Raw genomic sequence first — 24,938 nt, 5'->3', positions numbered from 1 at the left:
AATGCTACCTTTTTGGAAAATAAAATCAAATTTGTGTCCAATTTTCTCAACATTCTCCAGATTGTTTGCAATTCTTAAGTGGAGAAAAAAATCGACTTTCTATGCACCCTTTCAATTTTGCTCAAGATATGTGCCTGCTCAGTCGTACGGTAATGGAGGCGTTAAAACGTCTTGAAATCTTGGAAATCTAGACTTTAATATACCATACATGGCTGGCAAGCCAACAGATAAGATACAGATACTACAAATACCCTGGCAACAATTATCATAATTGATGAATCAGCACAAAGCCAAGGGTATGCCTTCAGGACACCAGACCAAGATGGTGTCAGCTTTCTTGAGGTCTGCTTTTTTCTAGACTGCTACTTCACTTTGTTGGAGTTTCTGCATAGTCATAAGCAGTTCTCAAACATGTAATTTCAATGGAGAAGGAAGAGTTGTTGCAGTTTTTTGTTTCCATTCAATCGTAATGGATAAGATCCAACCTATGCATCATCCTTCAGTATAGACACGCAATGGGAAGTCTGACCCAGAAAGCTCCACAGGTGGTTTGAAACTCATACTTACCACCCCAATCAGGTTCAAAAGGACTGCACCAAACTCTGTTCTAGAACTATCTTAGTCTCTTAAAAACGAACCCTGAAATTAGGGGCTTAATGACTGTTTTTTTCCCTTTATAAGCCAGAGATGTTCAAAAAATGAACTGGCTGGATTTTGCACGACCATACAAATTTAACGTAAATTACAAATTGGAGACCAACAAAGTTCCTAGCCTGACTAAAGCAATTTCTCCCCTTTATGTTGAAATGAAAGATGTACGTGGAGTGTACATCGGTGTACACATCAAGAGTTTTACGATTAAATAGCAAATCAATACAACTTGACTTATAAGAACAATTAGTTTACCATTGTCTTAGGATTTGAAGAGTTACTCAACATCAGTCAACTGTGAGTAAGGGTCAGTTATCAAAATTAAACACAAAAAATCAAGACCTCTTCTTTATTCCTTTGGCATTGGGATCAAAAACGGGCTTCCGAAATTCTCTGTTGAATAAGAAAAGGTTATGAAGTTCTAGTTTACAGTGCTATATCTGCAATGGCAAATTCACAACTATCATTAATCTTTCCATTTCTGAGTGAGGCTGTGATTGATGACATTTTACCTGTGCTTTCATATATTTCCTGAGCTTAAGTAGGTAGATTTTTATTCATTACATTACATGATGCATTCTTAACCCCTGACTGGCGAGGAGAGAGAGGCTGGGTTGAAAATAGAATGCTGTTGATGCCCTGCTACAGGTAGCCACAGAAATACACTACAGATATGCACAACATGGGTGATTCACGAGAGAGTGCACTACCACGAGTTTACCATGGAGAAGCCGTTTTTCAAGTTTAAGGTTGACATAGATATGGCCCACTTGCCTTGATTTGCATTTGAGTGTATGCTGTTAGTTAACTGCAAGAAATCTTCGATCAATAGCGGCATTCCATGTGATAGAGAGAAGAAAAAATTAATTCTGATACTCAAACACTTAAAGAAAAATTTTACCAAGACAAAAATGCCATCAGAATAATTAAAAATTTGGAACACAGTTGGCAAATAGAATTTGATGACCATTTCCAACAGAAATGGCATTTCTGTAGCAACCTCTTGGTAGCAGTAAATTGTGAATTTCCTGTACTACAGCTGAGTGCTTTGTGCAGACAAGCATATGTTACTGTGCTCATACTCCTAGGTGAACAAAAGCAAGCAGGTTAAGTGACCTGCTCAAGGACAAAACAGAAGGACAGCAGGCCTGATGAGAAGGAATAACGACCATTCAGCCAAACTCCATATTGGTGTGTAAACACACGTCAGTAAAACTGCATTTACATCTCTCTGTGAATCTCAGAGTACAGCCCAATTCAATATGTTTTTCACCAGAAAATGCATGGACACCATCTAGAGAGCTTACTCCAGGTATTCTGTGATCTGCGTCTTGCTACAGCGAGACCAGATCCAGGGGTTGATCTGGTAGTTCAGCGTGGGAGCCATCACGCCGTACTTGCCAGACATGTTCTCTGCAAACTCCCGGCACTTGCTGTTATCATCGTGAGGTAGATTGAAACTGTAAGATAGGGAGAGAGGCAAATAATCGATATCACAGACACAGGCCAGTTACATTGAATGAGCTTCATTTTGGGAGGGCAGACTGAGAAAGGACACTTTAGGGAGAACAGCAGCAAGAGCTCGAAATTGGTGCGTACAATTGTCCTTCTGGACAAATATAGTCGGGGAACTTCTACCATGTTGTCCTTCACCCAACTAATGTGAACAGCACTGCCTCTGCAAATCCTACACAAGAGAGTTTTTGAACAAGGAATATCTCACAATTCCCGGTAACATCTTGAAAAAAAAATCTTGACATGCTCAAAAATATTTAGTCATGTTAACTGCCTATGGGCACATATACCTGAATCATACTGACAAATACAACTGACAATCCTACCCATCATGTGATAGTTACTGCTACATATCCTGCAGACCAGACTGGAAAAATGTACTTCAGCACAGAACATCCCAATAATATCATATTTTCATTTTTTTTCCCTTCAAATCAGGTAGACGACTCCAAATGGTATAGCTCCATCAACGACTCAACGCTTTTGTTTATATTTCGCCCCCAATGAAAAAGGCCCCAATTGGTTTGGGTCAGCAGCGGGTCAAAATCATTCCATATCTAACAATAAACTGTGGAGACCTGTTTGCTGATGGACTTGTGCATGATACTGTCCTCAACGTATAACCATGTGAGTTGGTATGTACCAAGCCAGGCTTTTCAAGCAGAAATAAGAGACACTGAGGTAACGGGGGAAAGTTTAGGTCAATTTGCCCCATTAAACAAGAGTGAGACTTGTACAGTCCATGGGGAGAATTATCGCAGCTTCAACTCTTCTCACATTTTGTGGGACAGATTCTGGGTGGCCCCAAGGTAAATATTCTGAAGGGGATTGTTCACATGAACAAGGAAAGTTTTCAATCATATCCTTTGCAAGATGAAGAAAGAAAAATGGAAAAAGTAAACCAGCAACATTTACGCATTCTGGAAAGTACACAAACCTTTTCTTGAAACTCTGATGTAATTCCTCTCACACTCACATACATTAGGGGCCAAATTAATAAAGCTTGAAAAAAAGAAGGTCAATAAAAGCAGATAACCGGCAAAAATGTCACATCTGTGACTGATTTTTGCTGAGCTCACAACTAAGCTGAGCAGTATTTTCACTGAAGAGCTTCTGGGACATTGGGCTCTGGCTTGAACGCACTCAGTTAAAATCAGTTGCACGCTCTTTACTTCAACCCATACAGAGTACCGAAGAGTGACGTCACTGTGAACCAAAAAGTGCAGTGCAAACGAACGGAGTACGCGCGCGGGTTGGTTCACGCGTTGGTTCTCGTGCTAATGCCTTTTACACACTAATTGTGCGCATGACGTACATGTATTCACTTCGGTACTCTATAAAAGCCTGAACTTCAGTCTTTCACTGCCCCTTGAATAAAGGCAATGTGGAAGAACCTTTAGTTATCCACAAGAGGATTCAAAATGTAGGGATAAGGTCGGCCTATGTGCATACAACACTTCTGATGTCAATCCTAGCTTTTTAATGCCCCTTTTAAACTAGTTTCCATCAGAGTTTGCAATTTTTTTATGCTGGGATTTCCACATCTTCTACAACTGCAATGACAAACTGGTGAAAGGCTCACTCAGGGACTCCTAGTGAAGTGGTATACAGTACCGCTGGCAAAGGCTGACTGAGGACCTATACTGCTCCAGAGAAGTGGAACACTTTTTTGTGGCCCAGCTGAGCTTCTAGAATCCAATGAGACTCATCAGACTTGTAATTGGACAAATAGGCTGGACAAGGTTGAAGAATGCTAAAGCAATCCAAAAGATCTATTGAATTACAGAGTGTGAAAGATCATGGACCTTGGAGGCAAAGGTGGTGAGAGAATTACTTCTTCTCAACACAGTGAGGCACAGACAGGTACAAGCAGAAATTAAAGAAACAGAGAGGAGGGAAACTAAGGGTCAGACTAGCAAAGTTTTGAAGATGTCTTGAAAATCTGTGTCCCTGTTCCACTGGACAGAGTTTTCTGGAAATGTTCAAATCAAACAACATGTCACTGATGCCCAGCTTTTCAGCTGAATAACCAAATATTGGCCAACAGACTGTCCTCAAAGACTGATTAGTTTAAAAGAACTCCCCTATTTCATCCACTTTTTATTTCAAAAGTGTACAATCTACTCAGACTGAGCCTAATGGGACACGAAGCACATGAAAATGTCTCCACACAAAAGCTAACTACATATAATGTCTCTTACGTAGGCCTACTTGCTCACTTTCAAAAAAGCCCTCCAAGTATAATCCCCCAACTTTGTAAATAAAACACTATCATCTTCTGACATAAGTGGAAATGTAACGGATGATATGTTTGGAAGCCAACAAGCAACTTAAGAGTTGTCATCATGTACACCTACAATCCTGGCAACAATTGTTGGAAGACACAGAAAAAGCCATTCCCTCCCCAGATCCCCCACTTGCCCCCTCCCCCCTCCATGTTGTCATCTCCCGCTAGACTTAGCTCTGGGTGGAACTCCTGAACCACAGGCTTTTTCCTGTGGATGTCCCTTCCTGCCCGCCATGTCTTAAATCAATACACACATTCTAAGCCAATCATCACTCATTAAAGCAATTCACCAAACCAAAACATTTGACTTAACCAGGCTGAAGAACTTTCAGCAGGACTAAGGTGCCTGATAATTGACACCACTAATCTCAACAACAGACCTAAGCAATTCTGAAAGACTTTTGTACTTGGCAACAAGGTCACTGTTGACTGACTGTCACTCATTGGCAGGGGAGGACTAACCACAAAGAAGGAAAAGGAATGCAAATTGTGATTAACCTATAAATCGATCAAGGGGTATTTACAAATAAGGCTTATGTGAATACTGCATAGACCAATGCTTACAACAGACTCCAAATATGTAGTCTTTGCCCTTTCCTGTGTTAAAATATGCTTTTTGGAGCTCAGTCTTGTGTTTTGTTAGGAAGTGAGTGCCCTGGAAGGGACTGACTTGCCAGCTGCTTGAGCATCAATCTACACTCTGCAGGTGACTACAGAGAGTGAGGATTAACGACTTAGAAGGCAGCTTCACGCTTGATTAGCAACAAGATTGGGAGAGGATACAAGTGATGTTTGATTGAGTAGCAATGCTATACCTGAGCTGTAGCATTAATCGTCAAAACTCTCCTGAAGTACACAGCTGCAGTTGCTGGGTTCACCCTATCCATTGCATTGCATTACAATGCTATCCCTATAATACACCCTGAACAGGACGAGGGATGCTGGGATATGACTGATTTACACATTCAAATGAATATCCTGATAGGACAATTGATAGATTTACTGTGTGCTGATTCCATCTAAAAAGTTCAAATACATATGGGCATTACTCATTAAAAGCAATTTCTCTTGAGCACAACAAATCTCCCAATAGCCACAAGAAACACCAACTGTTGCTTCAAAATGAAATGAGAAAAGGGACAATTTTCGGCTTTACACTTGAATAACTGCATGATGAATGCACATCAACAAACACTATTTTTCTGCATGCACTGAATTTCTGCCCCCTAAAATCTAAAACATTTGTGATCTACACAGAGATACATATCTCAACCATTGGTAATATAGGCCTACAACACATTATTCTTCAGCTAGATAAAATCTGTCCATGCAGAGCACGTTTGTCATCAAGAATCCTTGCTTTTTTTTAAAATAAAGATCACTATATAAACTCTCCAAGACAAAACAAAGTAACTTATAAAAATTCCCCTCACAATACATATGACCCGATGCAATTTCTTTTAAAATTTTATAATAGATATAAGAGGTCCTGTGATGTGCCTTAAACACCGACCCATATCCTACCAATGTTACCCTGGATTGCATGATGTATGCCTCAGGGGGATGTAACGCAACTAATGAGTCACGGAAGATCTATATGACAGTCTCTGTACCTTGCCAGTGGAACGGTGGATGAACAGATTAACAGCTGAACAGGAATTAAAATAGCAGAAACCAAGTGCCTCTTCAATTTAAATTGACTAAAAAGTGCTTTGTAAAGGAATTGGTAATTGGGAAGAAAAGGAAGTAGCAGACTCCCCTAAAAAAATCTGTTGGGATGGTTTTGGAAAAGCAATCAATTTTTGCACTGTGATTTTTGAAACTGAAAAACAAATCAAAATGACATTCTTCTAAAACTTTTACTTCAAATCAAATCATATCTTCACGCGATCTAGGAAAGTACTGAGATGCAGTGTAATGCAGCATGGCATTTTTCGGGAAGCCTGCTTATATTCAAATCTGTCCTTGATCTGACAGAGATGATACAAAAATAGGCTAGGTTCAGTTCTGCCAATGCATTGGGATGGTCTTCTGTAATCTTGCTAACGGATTTTTCTTAACCCTTAAAATATCTACCAGTTGTCAACGATTCATTTGATAGTCCAAAAACAGCAACCTCACTGCGAGGGTGCAGAGAGTAGAGTGGCAGTATGTCCAAAATAGCAGGGCAAAGCAAGGGCGCCAAAGGTCAGTCATGGCACAGTCCATCAGCTAACATCAACTATGATTCATGACAAGTTTAGGCCACTGAGGGTGACCGGATTAGCACCCTGGCTGGGGCTGAGAGATTAAAGCTGGAAAGTCAGAAACAAGGAAGAGGATGTGAAGACAGCACCCAGATGAGACCATCCGGAAATTTCTGCTGGGCTCGGAGGGATCCACAGTCCTGTAAAGTCTCTTTAGTCCCAAGATAGGTTGTCCTAAATTGTAGCAAGCATTTGGTGATGGGGTGATAGATTCTCATTAGACTGGAGCGGCACCGCACCTGATCCGACTACACATCGCTTACAGAGAAATGCCCTTTAGGAATGAGGCCAAAATATGTCAGGGTATTACCTGAATTACATAACTGCTTCAGAAAGAAGGATAAAAAAGATCTGTCGTCGAGCTTGCTCACTTAGCATAGTAGGCAAGGGAAAGGATTTGTATTGTGCACGTTCTAGGTTTTTATCTAGAAATTTTTTTCAGGTTTTTTCCTGTGGGGAAAGATCTTCTTTGAAGTTTTTTATTTAGGGCCTACTGCCCAAATTTATGCAATTTTTACAATTCCTAATGTTTTCTTTTTAGTTAAGGACGAAAGCTCATTAAGCTCTGTAAAAGCCTTGTTGTAATAACAGGAGTAGGTAGTCAGATCAGCTGAACAACAACCTGTTCTGGTCCAAATTTCAATCATAACTACAACTGGACCGTGGTGCCTGCCATCAATATGTATAGCAGATAGTCACCAGCTGCATCCACTTTAGCTACAGCTGGCTATAACACACATGCCTATATGGGACATGGATAGCCACTGGCTATTGACTAACACTGGCATGTGCATTATTTTCCAGCCATAGCCAAGTAATTTGGACAAAGCACCTTTCATGACAGAATTCTTTGTGTGGCTTCTGAATCCTATTAGCCTATAGTTCAGCATGTACAATTCTAACTTTACCTCCCACTCAAAACCCACCCACACATCAGGCCCGAGAAGGAGAGGGGGGGGAGGAAATCAGCGAAGAGCATGAATGGGATCTCCACTCAAGCAGATAGTCAGCATGGATCTGACGTCATGATATGCATCTGCTTTGACCCCATTCATGAATGCATGGCTCTTTCAATATTGGCACCACAGAAGTGAACATCTTTTGTCAACTTACACATGCCCCAGTTCATGGGCCATGGTGAATGAAGCACTGAGTCCATTATCTTGCACTATGGAACAGCTACGGAATGGATCGCACATTGTACCCAGCTCTGCCAAACCTGTAAAGAGATAATATCAATGCTATCAAGATATAGGATGGATACCCACAAGACATCAACCAACATTTCTGGTGGACACTGTCCACTTTTCACATTGAGGACATTTGTGAAACGTTGAGGTCAACTTTGACATCCAGCCTCAATAATAAATGTCCATATTCCTCCGCAGAATCACCAAATCTTTATAGATTCAAGCAAATGGTTACAGTCTTTCATTTGGCTTCTGGTATTAAAGACAAAATTTCCAAAACCTGAGAAATGCCTACGTTATTACGTTGGGAGAGGGGCTTCTTAGAGATTGACCTCACACCATCGAGAAGTTGTCTTCTTGTTTAACTGGACCTGTAGCACTCCACATTTTCTTGGTCATGGTGGGGGGGTGTGTTAACTGCCACATTTGTGGCTACTAACTGTACCTCCGACCCTCCCCCTAAGTAAACCCCTTGGGTTTGCCACAGATTACAAGAAAGGAAATGTTACCTGCAACTCTCAGAATCAAGCACTCAAAGCTATTAAACTGGTTAAAAAATACAAATATTTGTCTCTAACTATACCGATGAAACAGTGTCTTTAATGATAATAATTGAAGGCAAATATGCACAAGACCATAATTTTGTCAGTTGCCAAGGACTTGGTTGAAACGTTGCAAGAGACTGTCCCCCAAGTCCATAATGTTGACTCCGAAATCAGCCTAGGCCTCCCCCATTGTGATGTCAAGAGGTGGTAATTGTACATTTTATCATAGAGCAATTAGAAACCAGCAATAATTCACAGTCTGACCCTAAAATCCTTTAACACTACAGCCGGATATTTGGTGGTTTGGGTTTTTTTATGAGGTCAATTGAGGCTAGACACATTAAGTTCAATCAGCAGAGACAAGGAGTAAATTCATTTTGGAAACACTTTGGTTTGGTTTCGGGTGATTCGGTGAAGGGAGCCCCGCAAATTCATTAGCCTGTACCAAGAAGTATGAACAGTCAACACCATTTTTACTAACCATCAGTTACATGTTTTAATATTTTGGTTTTATCGTGGAGGGAAGTCACCTCCATTGTACACAACTTGAAGCACCTGGACATGAAGAAAAGCCTGAGAAAGTTCCATAGCAAAGCCAGACAGGATTCATTTCCAATCATGCTCCCTCTGCTTGGATAGCCACACACAGACAACTGTGGGAAAAGCACACTTTCAGTCTTCTGATATGCAAAGACCCACTTGATTTTAAAGTGCCACCAGAATTACAATCATCTGAGCCACTTCAGATAATGTCCTTACATTAATGTTCTTTCCCGGAATATATCAGATAATGAATCTTTTGTTTAATATCTCATACACCCTATCCCCACCACCAAAGCAAGGCAAAGTGAAGGGTTTGCATTGCCTGGTTGACTTGTAGGTGGTTGACCCGAGCCAAACCTTACCACACAGAAGCATCCAGCCTCTAACCTCTCTGATTACCAGCAAGAAGTCCCTACATCACACTGGTCTCAGACCACAAAGTTTACCCATTGAAACACACAGGCCTACTGAAAAAAAAACCAGGTCACAATACACACAGAAAGGAGCACACCTCCACAGAGGTCCCTGGTTTGAGGAAAGACAGATCTGGCCTGAGTTGAAACAAGACAGGCTCAGTTTTAAGGCCAGTTTTGACAAGTTCAGGGGGCAGCTTTGATTGTGGCCAAACAGCAAGGGAGTCTTGTTTGATCACAGCTTGAAGTTGTTGTGGTGTAAATCTTAAGCAAACACTCTGACCAACATTACTCCCAGGGTGACTCTTTTTTCTTCAGACCTTTTTGAAACCCAGAATTGGAGAGCAAAGAGCCGGTTTTGCTTTCTTGTTGGTGAGGAACAAGCTACAACTAGACCCAACTTTGACTTTGAGCTAAATGGAGGTGGACTGGTTTCTGTGACCCAGTCTGATGACATATTACAGATTTTTACATGTTTTACGAGCATTCGCCACACTTAAGACAATCCCAACCTGTTTCAGGACTTGAACTCGGTTGAAAAATGGGCCCTCGGTTTCAGCGAAAATTAGGGTTCATGTTTTGGAACCAACCCATTTTGAAGGTCACTGGTATCTAATGACCATTACAACTACCAATGGCAATTTGGGATTTCAGAGGAGAACATGCAAGAGGTAGGCCAACTTGAAGATTTCAGAAACAGGGAAAAATCTAGGGACGTCTCACAACAAGCTTTTAATGTTTAGTGTAGCTTATAAATGACAATCAGTCTGTACAAAAAAAAATGATCTTAATAAACATGTACTCGAGTGTGGGAATTAATCAATTTTGACATTGTTTTACGTGTATGTACATCCATCAAAACATTCTTTTCATTATCTTTAAAACGTTCCAAATGTTTACAATTTTGATTTGATGTTTGCATGCATCTTTAGGCCTTGTACATTACTTAAGACCTCTTATCCTTGTATGTAATCCAATCAGTCATGTGACCTTGTGAGGAATGGCTGCAATAAATTAATAAAATCCAAGCCTGTTTAGGTTGACAACCTGACACAAAGGACTCAACTGTCATTTCGTGGAGAGTTTTCCTGCTGGAGTAAAGGCATTGACAGAGAATGGAGAGGGGGTGAGGGTGGAAGGAGAAAAACAAATGAAGCGGTTTCCCTTCCAAGCTGCTGAGAATCCCAAGGTAATGGGGACTGTGACAATTCTTCAAGGAAAATTAATTGGCTTACGTATTGTTCCATTGGGGTGTGCATGCAGGCGTAAAAGTAAATTGCCTGTCAATCAACGACTGGTGAAGTCCAATATATCAGTGCTTACCTAGAGTGTCACAGTCAAATGTAGACCTGCAGATGTCCTCCCTGCAAAAGTGAAAAAAAACAAAAACAAAAGCCATTATTGTCCCCAACAGAAATAAGCTTCCAGAGGTTCCTTTTTTGAAGAAGTTAAAGGCCCGCCCCCTTCCAAGGACTGGGCAAGTCTATTTTTCAGGAGGATCAGCTCACTGCATGCAGTGGTTTTTCTGTATCCACAGGGTATTGTTTTGACATTGGTGTGGTTATAATTGGAAGATAATTGCCTGAACCTATTCCAGACTCCTGGAAGCAAAACTGCTGAGGGCTGTGTGGATAAAACATCGATTAAGAGGTTGGCCCAGATGGGCAGGGATGAAACCACAGCTATGATAGCCAAGTGGGTATCTCTGCATATTCTGTCAAGGGCAAGAAGTTGGGTGAGGTTGCTAAGCATAAAATACTGCATCAACATCCCGAAGTAACACCCAACTATAACACAGTCCAAAGCAATAAATGTGACAAGCTGCCTGAGCCCTGGTACATCATCAACTACTAGGTCAATATGAGGTTAAGGAGCATTGGGGAGAGTTTTGTGTCACCTCACTGTTTTTGTACCCCATGTCATCATTAGTATGTGTTCACCACAAGGAGAACCAAGAGACACAGATCACATTTCCAGAACTATGTAGGATCTTTTCTCTCCGGAATATAATCAGCTCCGACCATGTAAAAACACACAAACGTGAGGCTGGTAAGAAAACATTTAGCAAGGTTGATAAATTTCTGCACTCAGCAGCCTAATGAAATTAGTGCATACACTCGACACTGCAACTATACATGTCCACATGCATTTTGTACAGAGCGGAGAAAATTAACGGTCATTGAAACATTCGAAGAAAATCTAACTCCCCCATTTGCAGGTTCTCCCAGCCATAAAAGACATTGCCATGGCCAAGATTTAGATGCACAGTTCCTCCAATGAGTTCCACTGCTGGCTAAGGTCATGCCCAGAGGGCTATTTTCGTTTGAAGGTGTCTGGATAATTGATACTAATTGGGTGTTGTCTCCTCCCTCAGGGTGAAGACTGGCTGAAGAGGGGTGACAAGGTTAACAGTGTGGAGCCTCAACGCTGAGGGGCCAGGCTTTGACACACACTGGCTCTGAACTTGAAGCAACCGTGAAGGAAGGAATATACCAAAGCTGACTGCATGGCATTAGAAGGTTTTTTTTCACACAAGAGGGGAACTCAGGCCATTCACACATGGCTGCAAGCAGGAAACAGTAAACATGAAAAGGGAAGTAAAACAAACTGTTAAGATGTTACGCTGCTTACAGAAGAAACTGGGAAACGTCACTCACACCCACTTTTTGGGAGAGAGTAATGATCCTCTCCCCTCCCCTTTTCAAAGATGATCCTCCTGTGTACAAGCAACTGCACCTTTAGAAATTCACACCTAAAACTGTGGTCAATCCTTCATCACTAGTAGTCAGATGACGTCACAGGCAGTTCATGGAGAAAGAGTTCAGGGTGCTTTTTATTTTGGTGAGGACAAGGATAATAGTCAGATGGCTAACATCTTTCAAGAACAATCGAAATTTATAAGCCATCTTGAAGGTCTGCCTGTGGTGTTTCCTGGGTAAACTATCTACAGCGGCCCATGTTAACAAAATTTACTTACTCATGGAATTCTCCTTGGAATGCAACCTTGGTTTAATAAAGGAAGAAAAATCTAGCAAACAGACAACCTGGAACTTCACTGTCAAATAGAACATTTGACAATAGCCTTCACCATTTGGTTTGTTGGCATGAAAAAATTCCAAATTTTTTTTTTGATTGTTCTGAAAAGCCAAATGTTCACTAAAACAAATTTACACAACAAACCCTGCATTCACGCACGACAAGTTTTCAATATTTTCCTTTTTTACAAATACATTTGTAATTCATAATGACCCTGTCAACCTCAGATACATAGTTAATGCTGGAACCATTTCTTGAGACTAATTACTCCATGAATCATTCAAAAGAAAAGACAAATGAAATCTTAATGAAGTAAAAAGCTTTGCTCTGAACATGAAGCTTCATTCCAAACTTGTCCAATCACTCCTTCAGTTTACTTCCCTCTATGGAACCACTCCAATTGCACTATACCAATGCTATTGTAACACAAGGAACAGTGAAATTAGTGTTCCCCCCCCATGGTGTCCTGATAGAACCAAAAATTCCCATGGCAGTCATTCACACAATTATTCTCTATATTTCGCAGACAAACCCTAGGGTTTTACGAACCTCGTAAATCTCCATGTGGTGTTTCTTGTGGGAAGAAACTCCCAAACAGAGTAAACATACTTTACAGAAGCAGAAAGTCACCAGTGATGGACCTGTAAATCACTGTTGCTCTTTTTCTCTCTCCTGAATTTGTCAAATTTCCCAATAAAGGAATCTTGGCATCTCCAGACACTGTTTACATTATTGAAAAGACATGTGCCAACACAAAATAAACACCGCTGAACGGAAAAAAAAGGCCTGAACTCAGACTGCATGCCATAAAACTACAGGGCGGGAAATGTTAGAATTAGTTACTATAAGATTGAGGGATATGCCTTTCAAGCCATACAGGGTAGGAGTGTTCAAGAGCCTGGCTTCCTTGAAGTGCACTACTCCTGATACTCAAGGGTATAGAACAATGTTGTATACGCATTTCTCTTGGATGACATAGCATACATGGTCAACAATTGCTTTCCTATCCTCTTGAATGACCATGGAAGAAGGAAAACAGATGGAAGTACTGTATGATGGAAGAGCATGTACCTGTAATCTTGGTCTGGGAAAGAGTACATTCTGGCTCACCCACAGGTCATACTCCTGTTGTTTACGCACTTAGAAGAGTACTTGGGTCAACAAAAGTAACAATAATAACAATAACAATATTGTAGGCAGCCCTGGTGATCTTAAAGTACAGGTGCTTATTTTCATGAGGTGTTTGGTGTTTCCAGAACACTACCTTGAAAGGCATACTGCGCTAAGAAGAGTGTTCCAGTCTGGAGGACAACTGATCTGTTGACACTTTCCTTCAGACACAGTTTTAAACCTTGGATGGGAGACCAGCCCACAGCATAACATTTACCTAGCACCCCCTCATAAAACTACTCTTGGGAGAATCTGAGATATTTGGAGAATGACATGGACTTCATATGGACCTCTGAAAACCTTTTTTTTTTTTAAATCCAGTTCCTGCTTTTATACAGGTGTTGTAAGCCAGGTTGGCGCATTGCTTCTTTCCTTGCCTTCTACCTCTTGGGGCCTGGGTTTGAATCCGGCTTGGCCCACATGTGGATTGGGTTTTCAGTCCCTACCTGAGTCCGTGGGTTTTCCCGAAGCATTTATCCGGGGTTTTCCTTCCACCTCTAAAACTGAACATTTCTTCTTTGTTTTCTTCACTCATTATCATCCTTTAATTGCCGCTAAATGCACTGCTGGATGATCAGATAAATTAAAAAACCTCAAAGGAAGTATCCATTATGTCAGCTCTTTCCAAAGCAAGTTCATATTTTAAAACAATGCGGGCAATTCATGTTAGGTTTTAGAATAGTTACAAATATATTCAACAAATTACTTTACAGGAGTTGAGATGATTTCAGATAAGCAAATGGAAGTACAAATTGTGGAGTTATGTTGGTCTTTAAGTGAGTATCATAGAATAAAAAGAAAAAGTTAAGAACTTATCACATTTTGTACCCAAGGAAAAATTGGACCTATTGATATTTGTACACAGTGAATAAACTCATGTTTATTACTTACATAGTTACATTTGTTACTTAGGTAGAGCCCAAAATAACATTTGAAAAATTTGAAACTGCGTTTTTTGCTAACCCAGACGACTTGAATGGCGATCCACCAAGCCTGCCATTAGTTTTGGCTTCCTTGAATGCTTCAGAACCACCCCGGGCAGTATCCGGGTTTGTTTTTTTAAAAAGTCTGACAAATGTCTGACAAGCCAAAAAGGCAAATCCCTGAATTCTGAAAAAAACCTGATGAAAAAAAGCCATTTTATTCAACCCTCTTGACCAGCCTTGATTAGGCTAACCCACTCCTACACTGAATGCAACCCCTGCTTTTAAATCAAACTTGAGCGGCGCATTATTCCCTGTGGCTTGGACAGCCAATGTGAATGAACTCCTTAAATGGGTCACTGCTACCTTGGGGCCATCCAAGAAACCGTTTGGATGCTTAAGTTTCCTTTTGAAAGAACATTATGGCTATTGTAATGTAGGGTTGGGTTTCAAATACCTCTTTGGGAATAGCTTCAGTTAACATCAATATTTCCACTGAGGGTTTTAGAAGTAATTTGGCCATTTACTAATGCAAAACTCGACAGCACAATGTGTTGTCAATATTCCAATCTACTTGCTAAACTCTGATGTCATCTCTTATTTCTAATTTTAGGTAGAATGAGTGCAAAAATAAGAGTGGTTTGAAGTTTACTTATCTCCCCTCTTTGAAGGAAGAATTCATGTATAATATGTACAGTCCAAGGAATCAATGAGGAAGATTCAAATAAAACTTAAGGTTAGACCTAAACTTTAAAGCCGATTCTTTCTATTTTCAAGAACACCCAACATGTATACCCGTGAACTTTAGCCAATCAAGTAGGTCACTTAGTTTCCATGGTGATGATTACACAGTTTCGGTCAGTTACTTGGCCCGAGGCTGCCTTCCTACGGTGAGACATCATAGACTTGTAATATTGACCTTTCTTTTTTCTCTCGGTCAGTCACAAGGTATACGTAGGGAGCTTTATCGCTTACTGCAATGTTCTCAAAAGTAAATATGCCAGAATAAATGTGTTCACTCTTACCAGTTTGCTAAATGCTCTTAGGTTTCAACCAAAAACAAAATGAAATTCTAAGTAACACGACTGATGAGAAATACAGTAGCAGACCCCCCAAGAAACCCTTTTTCAATAAGATTTTAAAACATAAATGCCAGTCCTGAAGGTTTTGTAATGCAACTGTAATTTACATACGACCAAAAACTCAATTTAAAATGATTCAACACATGCTTCACTGCTGTATATTTCTTCAAGGCATTCTCCTGTGCATTCAGGAAAAACATGAAAGAAATAGCTGTATCTTGCACCTTCTTGCTTTTATACTGCACCATGCTTGCCTGGTTATCTTGAGTTTGAAGGGGCAAAAATGCCAATTGGAGTGATTTGTACAAAATGCCTGTCAACCATGATCAAGTCTAGGCCAGACTACACATGGACTCTTGCAAACTTTTCTGACCCACTCATGTGCCTACATGTTCATTCAGCAATCCCAGAGAGATCAGTCAGCACACCGTTGGCCTGAGACGTTCCCTCTCAGGTTGATGTCTGAACAGACAGCGCAACATGACAACCAGGGGATAAGTCAGGAAATAATGCACATGGCTGGGGTAAGTGATACTGACACCCCTCCCCCTTATAAACCAACTACCCTGGATGATGAAGTCACCGGTGCCCGCCAACCCCATTCTTTAATGTGCACATGGAATATGAAAGGATGGCTTATCTGCGAGGGTCATCTTTAGGGCATGTAGTTCAGGGGGTCCATGTGCTGCGTCAATTGATGTAATTTGAATGGCATTACTCACCTCACTCCTGACACTGTAACAAACATGCCTGAGAGTCCAATGCCAGATGAAATCAAACATTTTTTTCTCTTCTTCACCTTTCAAAATGACTCGTAAATTAAAGTTATTCTCCTTGCCACTGGGTTAAAGGCCACTCAAAAAGCTTGGTTTCAATCCTTCATTGGCTGCTGGTTGAATGCAGAATATAGAATAATTCTATTTACATTTGAAACACTTCATGGCTGCCCTACCTATAAAACTTCTTTCTGTCAAACAAGCTTTGAGGTAATCTAGCCAGTTATGATTACAGAGCCATTTCAAATGTTGTACCTCAGCATTGGAACTGTCTCCCACATGAGCTCAGAGACACAGTAACTATCCCACTTTCTGCACAGAAAACTGAGAGTCTGTCTATACATTTAGAATCACATCTTTTGTGGTGTCATCGTTCTCAGTTTCTACCAAATCAAAGCTGAGCTATCCAATGAGTCACTTTTCAACAAGAATCCTGAAGGAAGTTGAAGAATTGTGAAAAAAAGAGCAAGCCATGAAGAAAGTTGACAAGGCCAACAATGACTGTACAAAATGTCTGCAAAATTACAAAAGGCCTTCTTAGTGCTAAAATCCCTCCCCACAATATTTCATCCCATTTTATCTCTGTGAACACAATTCTGGGGTGAAGGCTTTCAATGATAATGTTTATTTTGGAATGGGACATTGACAAGTACAAGTAAATCTTAAACGTTCATTTTGACAAAAATAGTATATCAAATAAATTACACAAAATGGTTGACTTTTGAAGATGTAGAGCCTAGAGGACATGTCTCACTTTGAAGACAATTGATGATGTATGGATTGTTGTACAAGAAAATCAAATGAGGGGTAAAAAATAACGCTCAGGTGGGCGACGGTGTTAGAGTATACAGCAACAGAATCTGCCACCTACGATTTTTGTACAAAGGTAAATTTATCATTCTATTGCTGAAACCAACCCTCCAACGACTACGACGCTGGCACACAATCATCTACTATGTGTAAGATGTGTCATTCTCTGCCAGCTGAGTATCATAGCTTTTCCCCTCTGACGGGATGGGCACTGTCCTTGACTGATCCTGGTCTGGTGCAGGTGACGCCACACTGCACCTGTAATGGGCCCTGAGAAGGTGAAATATGGGCAACACCTGGCTGCATCAGTGAGAACCAATGCAATCTGGTTTCTACACAGGAACAGACCTGGGAGCTTGTAGGCTTGGTTGATGGAGGAAGGCTGGGTGTCATGTTGCCACCTGGGTACAGATGTGGCATTGCTGTGACAGGTTCCTAGGCAGGGATTGCTTCAAGAGGATCATTTCTCGCTCACAAGTCATGGCCCTGAACAGTTGTTTCTTTTTATTCATTTTTTTTGTAATTACAGATTCCAAGGAAACAAATGTATATACCCATACTCAGACTGGTGCTTTTTCCAAACTTAGAAACTAATTGTAAAAGTGACTGTTGTTCATAAAGGTCCCACAGATCAGAATACTACTAACGGAAAAATCATAGGCCTAAATGTTGTTTTTTTTTAATGAAGTTTTATGAATGAGACACAAAGGTAGATTTTGAAGTTTTGAATTTCAAAAATTCCACTGCTGCTACCCTTTAAGAACTCCTTATTCCTATATAAGTGATCCATTCCTTATTTCCCTTCCAGCTGTTTGAATAACTCTCCCAAACAAATGGAAGAAGACTTCTGAGTGATGTTCCATTCTTTTTTTTTTTTTCTTTCCTTCATCACTGCTATGGGTCAGGTCAGTCGGCAGTCAAACGGAAGTAATTCTGGTCGGCTGAAAATTCCTGAAATGCGTGCGCTACCTTGATGACATGAGAAGGTGGAATATCTGTTTATTTTATCTCCAAGCCATTTGAGTTGTCAGCTATTTAGCAAAATGTAGATTGCAGATCTATCTTGTTCCCCTTGTTTTTTGCAACAAGAATGTAACAGTAACAAAATTGCGGCAAGAATGGGCAGCCAATTCCTGCGTAACTGACTTGAAAAAAATGCATCGGAATATAAATGCATTACAAACAACTCCCTCGCAGACCCCAACATGTCCTCCAGATTTTCTCACAAACATTTTGTTTCTACGGTACTGACATTTATTTAATAAATACTTTTGTAGCCATAAACACTTCAGTGGACGTCTAGAACTGTTGGTCTCCTTGACTCACTTTACAGCTTTCTTATTTTTATCACCGGAACCTGTTCCAGTAATGGTCACAACCTGTCCCACCGATGACAGCCAATTCACCAAACCAACACTTGACAATTTTCACTGTAGTTTACAGTACATCCAACTTGACATGTTCCATGCAGAATATAATCTCAACTACTGTGCTGTACAAATCTGCAAGAGCATTTAAATCAGTACTTTGGGGAGCAGACTGACAAAAAGATCTTTCTTTTTTTTTTAATTTGTTTTAAACACTTTCCCACAGACAGATTTTTGTTTAATTTAGCCAAAGTTTACAAAGTACTTCAAACATGAATTTCAAACAGAAATATCTAAACTGAGGCCTACAACTCCATTTTAACTAGATCTGCATGAAGTGCACTATATTTCAATAAATTAATCGGTATTTCGCAGTAAGACACTTTGAACTACATGTACTCTTGTGTAATTGGATAATTGTTGGCACAAGAATGCACAAAGAGGTCTGTGTACATGTACATGTAAAATAGGGCTTACACAACACTCCAGGCGGAGAATTTCTTTGTCCACCAAGACAGAATGGTCAAGTGACCTAGTTCACATCATAATGGGAACAGGGTATTTTATTGCAGAAAACCAATAAAATCTTTTTGTTGGCATGGGAGACCATACCTATCCCACCAAACACAATCTGTGTTTATTCCTGAGCAATCCCTGGAGAGATTCGATGGTAAGAGATGACAGACTCTTCACTGAACTCTATCTGTGGGATATAGAGAATGGCAGAAAACCGTTGGCTTAAAAGGCCAAAAGATATAAACAGCAACCTACATGTTGCTCATCAGGTGATTTAACATCCAGGCTCAGAAACTTGACTCCATCTGTACCCTTGAAGACATGGTTAGACTGACGACCTTGGGCGGGTTTCCAATACTCAACTTCGTCTCTGTCTCAGGCTTCCTGTAGGAAGCCAATCCTCAATTGTGGGCCTAAAGCGTTTAACTTAAATTGAAGTACTGTAATGTTTGGCTCTTTTGCATCTTACTTGAGGTTTTGTGCCACTATCAGACTTACTACTGCACTTATAACCTCATAAAGTCAGGAAGTAAACAAAACAGTTGAAGCCTGAGACAGACAGCCCAAGTTGGGTATTGGAAAACAGCCTTAGAGTGAATGAAGAACCAATGTCTTTACTAAAGGGGGGTTGGATAAAGAGAGCCTTTAACTACAATCAGGCCATAATTCTACCTGATTTTTCCAGTGCTAATCTGCTATTCAAATATACTGTAGTCTTAACACTTCAACCCTCAAAGAGCCGGGTTATTTTGGTCAATCTCAGGTGTGGGGGAGTCTGCCCCCAAGAACTTGGCTGTGCCATGTTCATTTTTTTAAACTTGGCATTCATGTAAACACACTTCTTATCAATAGAAATGTTAAGTTTGAACTCAATCAGACATATGGTTTTTTTTGTTACGGTCATCTGAAGTTCAAGGCTGCACATGGTCAGCCCCCCCCCCCAGCACAGCAGTGAAGTGGTATACATTTTTGACTGAACTGTCTGTACTCTACAGGTCCCCACCAACGTGGGATCTGTTATGTAAAAGCATGCCAATTCTTGCAGATAAGAGAACAAATTGCTACCGTATCACTGGCAGTAAGTATGCTTAATAAGAAACAGTGAAAGTCAGCTTTTTCCTTTCCTGGAAAATAAACAGTATGGGAGGAAAGTTGCAAAGTTCAAATTCAAAGGATGGATTCTTTGAGGGTCCCCATCATGATAGCTGTATGGGCAGACTGACCCTTCACTGCTCTGGCTCAGACCAGAGAGGGTTATAAGGTCAGTGACTGTGGCAAAATGGTAAACGGACCCGCCCCCATGAGAGAAATGGCAACAGCTGGCAATGCTGGGAAACTGGTTCCTGGGGGAGGAAAGTTCATGCTGTAGGATTTAAGCAATTCATTTCATGGTATTTAGGGAGCAAAATACATCCAATATTGGGTTGAATAAACCAAAGAATCATACATTCAGAAAAGGGGAAAGAAGTAATCTAGGAAAATTTGATAAATGACTGATATGGTTCAATTCTGTTGAGTTGTTGCTGGATACACAGGTGCTGCAAGAACTTGCAATTTTACTGCTCTCCCTTGAAATGTAAGAAATGATCTGGAGTTGCACATGCTTACAAAGAAAACAAGACCCGGGCTTCTATACTATCTCTGCTGGCAATATAGGAGCTACATGATAATGATGAAGCTATTCTACTCACAATCCTCACTGACATACCTGGCGATCTACTCTGTGATCACACGTTAATGTCAGTATACACATATGAAAAAAAAGGCTCACTTAGGCATAACATATCTCTTCAGCAGCCAGCTTCATATGAGTAAAACACAGCTGCTCAGACTAGAGGAAATAATGAAAATAAACTGAAGAAATTGTTCTCAACTATGGTCGAAATACAAGTATTATCATAATGCATGACTGACAATCTTGACTTAGCAATGATGGACAACCTGTCCTTGTCAACAGCTGATATACTCTGTTTTTTTCATGGATGCCTGAACAGTCCATGTGCCTCAACACAGCCAATGGCCGAAACCTGACCCTCGTAAGTGCTCCAAACTCAGGGTCAAAACAGTTCCAAACATTTTCTGCCCAGGAGGGCAAATAATCCCCACATTGCTCAAATGAAGCGAGATCCCGGATATTGCTTTGAAATTGAAGTTCATTGTATGATTGAAACAGTGGAAAGTAATTGCAGGAATTTGATTTGAATTTCAACCACAAGTATTTCCAGGTGTCCACAACTTCAACTTGACCTCAGAAACAATTTGATTGGAACAATTTTTGTTCAAAACAAAACTGGATCGGATGCAGTGTACAAAGTCAAGTGTAAAGTGAAGAATATTTTTCTGCTGACCCTCTCAAGTGTATGTATATTCTTCTTTATTATGCGTACTCTCTCCTCCCTCTATTTCGACAAGGTATTTTCATGAGTATTTTCAGGTTCAGGCTGCTGAAAAGTAAAACCAAAATGGAGGCATTGGACTGCAAAGGAACACATGCTGCAAATTTCACACTGTCTGCCAAGGATGCCTTCAACATTTCATCACTTTTAACGCATGCTCAGAGAAAATCAAAAGTATTCTGTCACTATGGTTATTCCTCTAAACATACGAGGCATGACAGGGATGACAAAGTGAGCATACAAGATGACGGCACACTTTCAGGAACTTGCATCCCACAGACTGCCCAATTAATGACATTTCATGGACAGTCAAAGACTACAGAATACAGCGTTCTCATCTCCAGGATTCCTACACTTCATCCGCAACCACAGTAACAGCTGCTATCATGATTTTTCTCCTGCATGGGCACTGGACAGGAAATGTGCCCAGCTGTTACAATTCCAACACCTTGGTGTTTCTCAAACAGAACGCATGATGTCTTGTCATTCCATGTTCAATCTGCTGTACACATGGGTCCATGTTTTACACTTCAAGGTCCGGCAATGTTTCCAACCTATATTTTTCTTTCTGTCTACTTCCTGGTCTCCTGGGTTTCTTTTCCTCAGGAAACTGAGTCGTTCCATGTAATTTCACTATCTTCCCCTTCTTTTGCCAATGCAGCATCTTGGAGTGATATCATCATGAGCACATGATCAATGTTAAGATGTATCAAGAAGTTCTGACTGTAGCATGTGGTAACACACATGACACACGGAAGTGCATGTAGACATATTGACTACCTGTCAACCCTGGTAGGAGCATGTGTTACTAATTAGCATTACCTGTCACAGCCAATACTTTGGGCAGCAGCCTGAACAAGAATCCTGGTCCCAGTCCCCAGACCAAGGAATAGCTTATGACCAAAGCTCTCCTGGAAATATTTTCTTGCGTGTGGCTTTAACAATCCACATCCGTGAATTGCTACCCCGTATCTTGGTGTGAGTTAACTCTCTGGATACTGAAATCTAAGTGAACTACAGGAATTAAGAAGGACCCTGGGAATATTTCAGTGGAGGCATGAAGCTGACAAGACAGACTGCACGTTTCCGTGAAGCCCATTTACAGGCATGCACAAATTTCTTGATGGATTTTTCTCTCAAATGCTCACTGAAGATAATGCAACAATTTGTGAGCATACTCTTGTTTGCATCTTATGTAAGAACATTATTAGGCATGGCCAACAAACATGTTTCTTCCAAAAATAAACAAAAACCAACAACTGACAGGTAGACCGTCTAGGTTTCTTTTGCAACTAACTTGGAATGTGCACATGAGGAGGTTAAATGATGCCACCTTTGTTCTGCGAGTGCCAGTGGTTAACCAGCAAATGACTTATGACAGTAGTGTATATTAATGCTGGAATGTGCCCACATACTAACTTGGCTGGAATGCTGAATACATCTGTATTTATGACTACTCAATCCATCATTCAACCTGTCCAAATGACTGACCTGGGGCCAATTTCATTCCAGACACTGAGCAGGAATGAGCAAGCATTTCTGTATGGGTCAAGAAGCTAAGAGTTGTTCAGATAAATGACAATGTAGGTTTACACTTAAAAAATACTTTCTGATGCACAGAACACCTTCAGAAGTTTCAATCCACCTTGATTTACGAACAGTTGGAGTATTTATTTCTGGCAAATGCAACAACTAATTTATTACACAGCATTTGCTACACTTTAGCTTACAGGTATGAAACCCTGAGGAGACAAGATGGTGAAGAAATGATCAGATCAAGTGAGAAGGAAAATTGGACTAACCATTCTATGGGAAATTGAAAAAGACATATGTCAGCACAAGTGGGATTTGAACCCCAGACACATCATGCAGAAAGCCAAAACACTACAGTCAAATGTTCCAAATATTCAAACCATGAAAATGAGACAGCAGATGAGCAGACTCTGAAAGCTTCTGGAATCGGGTACATTTATCTAATTAGGCATAAAGCAGATTCCTTCTGAATTACTGACAAAGGAGATTAGAGGCCACAAAAGTTTGTAGTCCAAGAACTGATAAAATGCTGTGTCCCATGCATTGTGACTTTTAACCAAAAAAAGCATCCAGTTTGGTGCTCTTTGTCCACCTCTATGAGGGGAAATTTCACAGAATGGTTCTTGTACCTGTTGTGTCATTAAAAAGAAAACATGGCATTACATGTGGGACAAAACGGACCTTTTCTTGGAGGTACTCATGAGTCACGGTCATACAGAAGAAGCTTTCAACTTTCTCTTGTATTTGAGTGTATTCGTAAGTGACTCCGTCAAAAAGGCGGACTTGCCACGATTTGCAGGCTCCCATTCGATGATCGCTGAAGTTGTGCATTAACTTCCGGTTCTGTGGTTCCATGTAAATGGCGATCAATGCATGTAACTCTACGTGCAGTACATGTGCAGTGGGCGTGGTTTAAACTGAAGTGACGTCACACTTACGAACGGGATACATGCAAGACAGTTAACAAAGAATAATTAACACTATAGCCAACTGAGTAATGGCCCATGAGACTTGCATATAAGAAACCAATAAATACAGCCACTAAAAACTGCTGGACGGGTCACCTCTAGTGCAGAATTCACAGTCCCTCCCTACAGAAAAAAATCCCTGGAGAGATAGCTAATGCAAGATCAACTTTAGAATCATGGATTAGCTGTCCATCACAGCCAAGTTACTGTGTCAATCTAACAGTGGTCCTGTACTTCAGTACAATGTGCTCAAAGTGCTACACATGACATGTAGGAATTCAATCTCCCACGCAATCAATGTCTTAATGATTGTCAACTTTCAACAGTGTCGGCATGATTCCGGGCTGCCAATTACCTGAGATTTATTCAGGAGAGCAATTTCAATGACTCACCCCTGGGCGTGACAATGTTACCCTCGCTCACTTAACGATAAATTAGGCTCCTAATTTTCTCCCCGGGGAGCTCCATACATACTGCCTCCAGTTCAGGATTATCCAATAAGTCACATTATGGAATTCACCAGGAATTTCCTAATGTGGCCTGGGAATGCTACATGCAAATCCCATGATGCTTCTATCGCCTGATCAAAACCTCAGTGTCAAGCATTCACCTATTTCAACACTCTGTTACCTTTGTGTCCTCAGTTGCTTTGTTGGAGTATCTCAGGGTGAAATCAGAAGGGGAGGACAAGGCCGTAAGAGAAACTGTGTTTATGGATGATGTTTGTCTACTTGGCAATCAATTGACCTTCTACTCCTATCCGGTGCTTTCAGGCTACAGGCTGGTTAGTAGTGTACAGTTGAGAACGAGTAAACACGCACCATGTGCAGAGTAAAGACCGATTTTTGTGTGACAACTTATTTTGGCAAGATCTTGAGAACACGTACCCTTAAAACCGCTGATCTCAGACCCTTCTTTGGGGAGTTATGAGGTCACAAAGTTCATTCCCCGTAAAAACAATCTCATATGGA

General features: G+C 40.6%; 1 protein-coding gene across 1 annotated transcript in view; it reads right to left on the bottom strand.

Moving 5' to 3' along the window:
• Positions 1 to 24,938, bottom strand: part of LOC110989211 (A disintegrin and metalloproteinase with thrombospondin motifs 9-like) — a 144,284-nt gene that overhangs the window by 58,216 nt on the left and 61,130 nt on the right. The window contains exons 9-11 of the mRNA XM_087135790.1: positions 10,714 to 10,754; positions 7,813 to 7,918; positions 1,959 to 2,111 (exon numbers count right to left, since the gene is read on the bottom strand). Of these exons, the coding sequence (XP_086991916.1) occupies positions 1,959 to 2,111; positions 7,813 to 7,918; positions 10,714 to 10,754 (300 nt within the window). The remainder of the gene's footprint in view (positions 1 to 1,958; positions 2,112 to 7,812; positions 7,919 to 10,713; positions 10,755 to 24,938) is intronic.

The sequence above is a fragment of the Acanthaster planci genome, linkage group LG04, assembly GCF_054643075.1.
Source record: "Acanthaster planci isolate LZ-2023a linkage group LG04, COTS_SCS, whole genome shotgun sequence".
Classification (NCBI taxonomy): Eukaryota; Metazoa; Echinodermata; class Asteroidea; order Valvatida; family Acanthasteridae; genus Acanthaster; species Acanthaster planci.
Note: the sequence above shows the minus strand (reverse complement) of the source record. Positions and strands in the feature narration are given on the sequence as shown.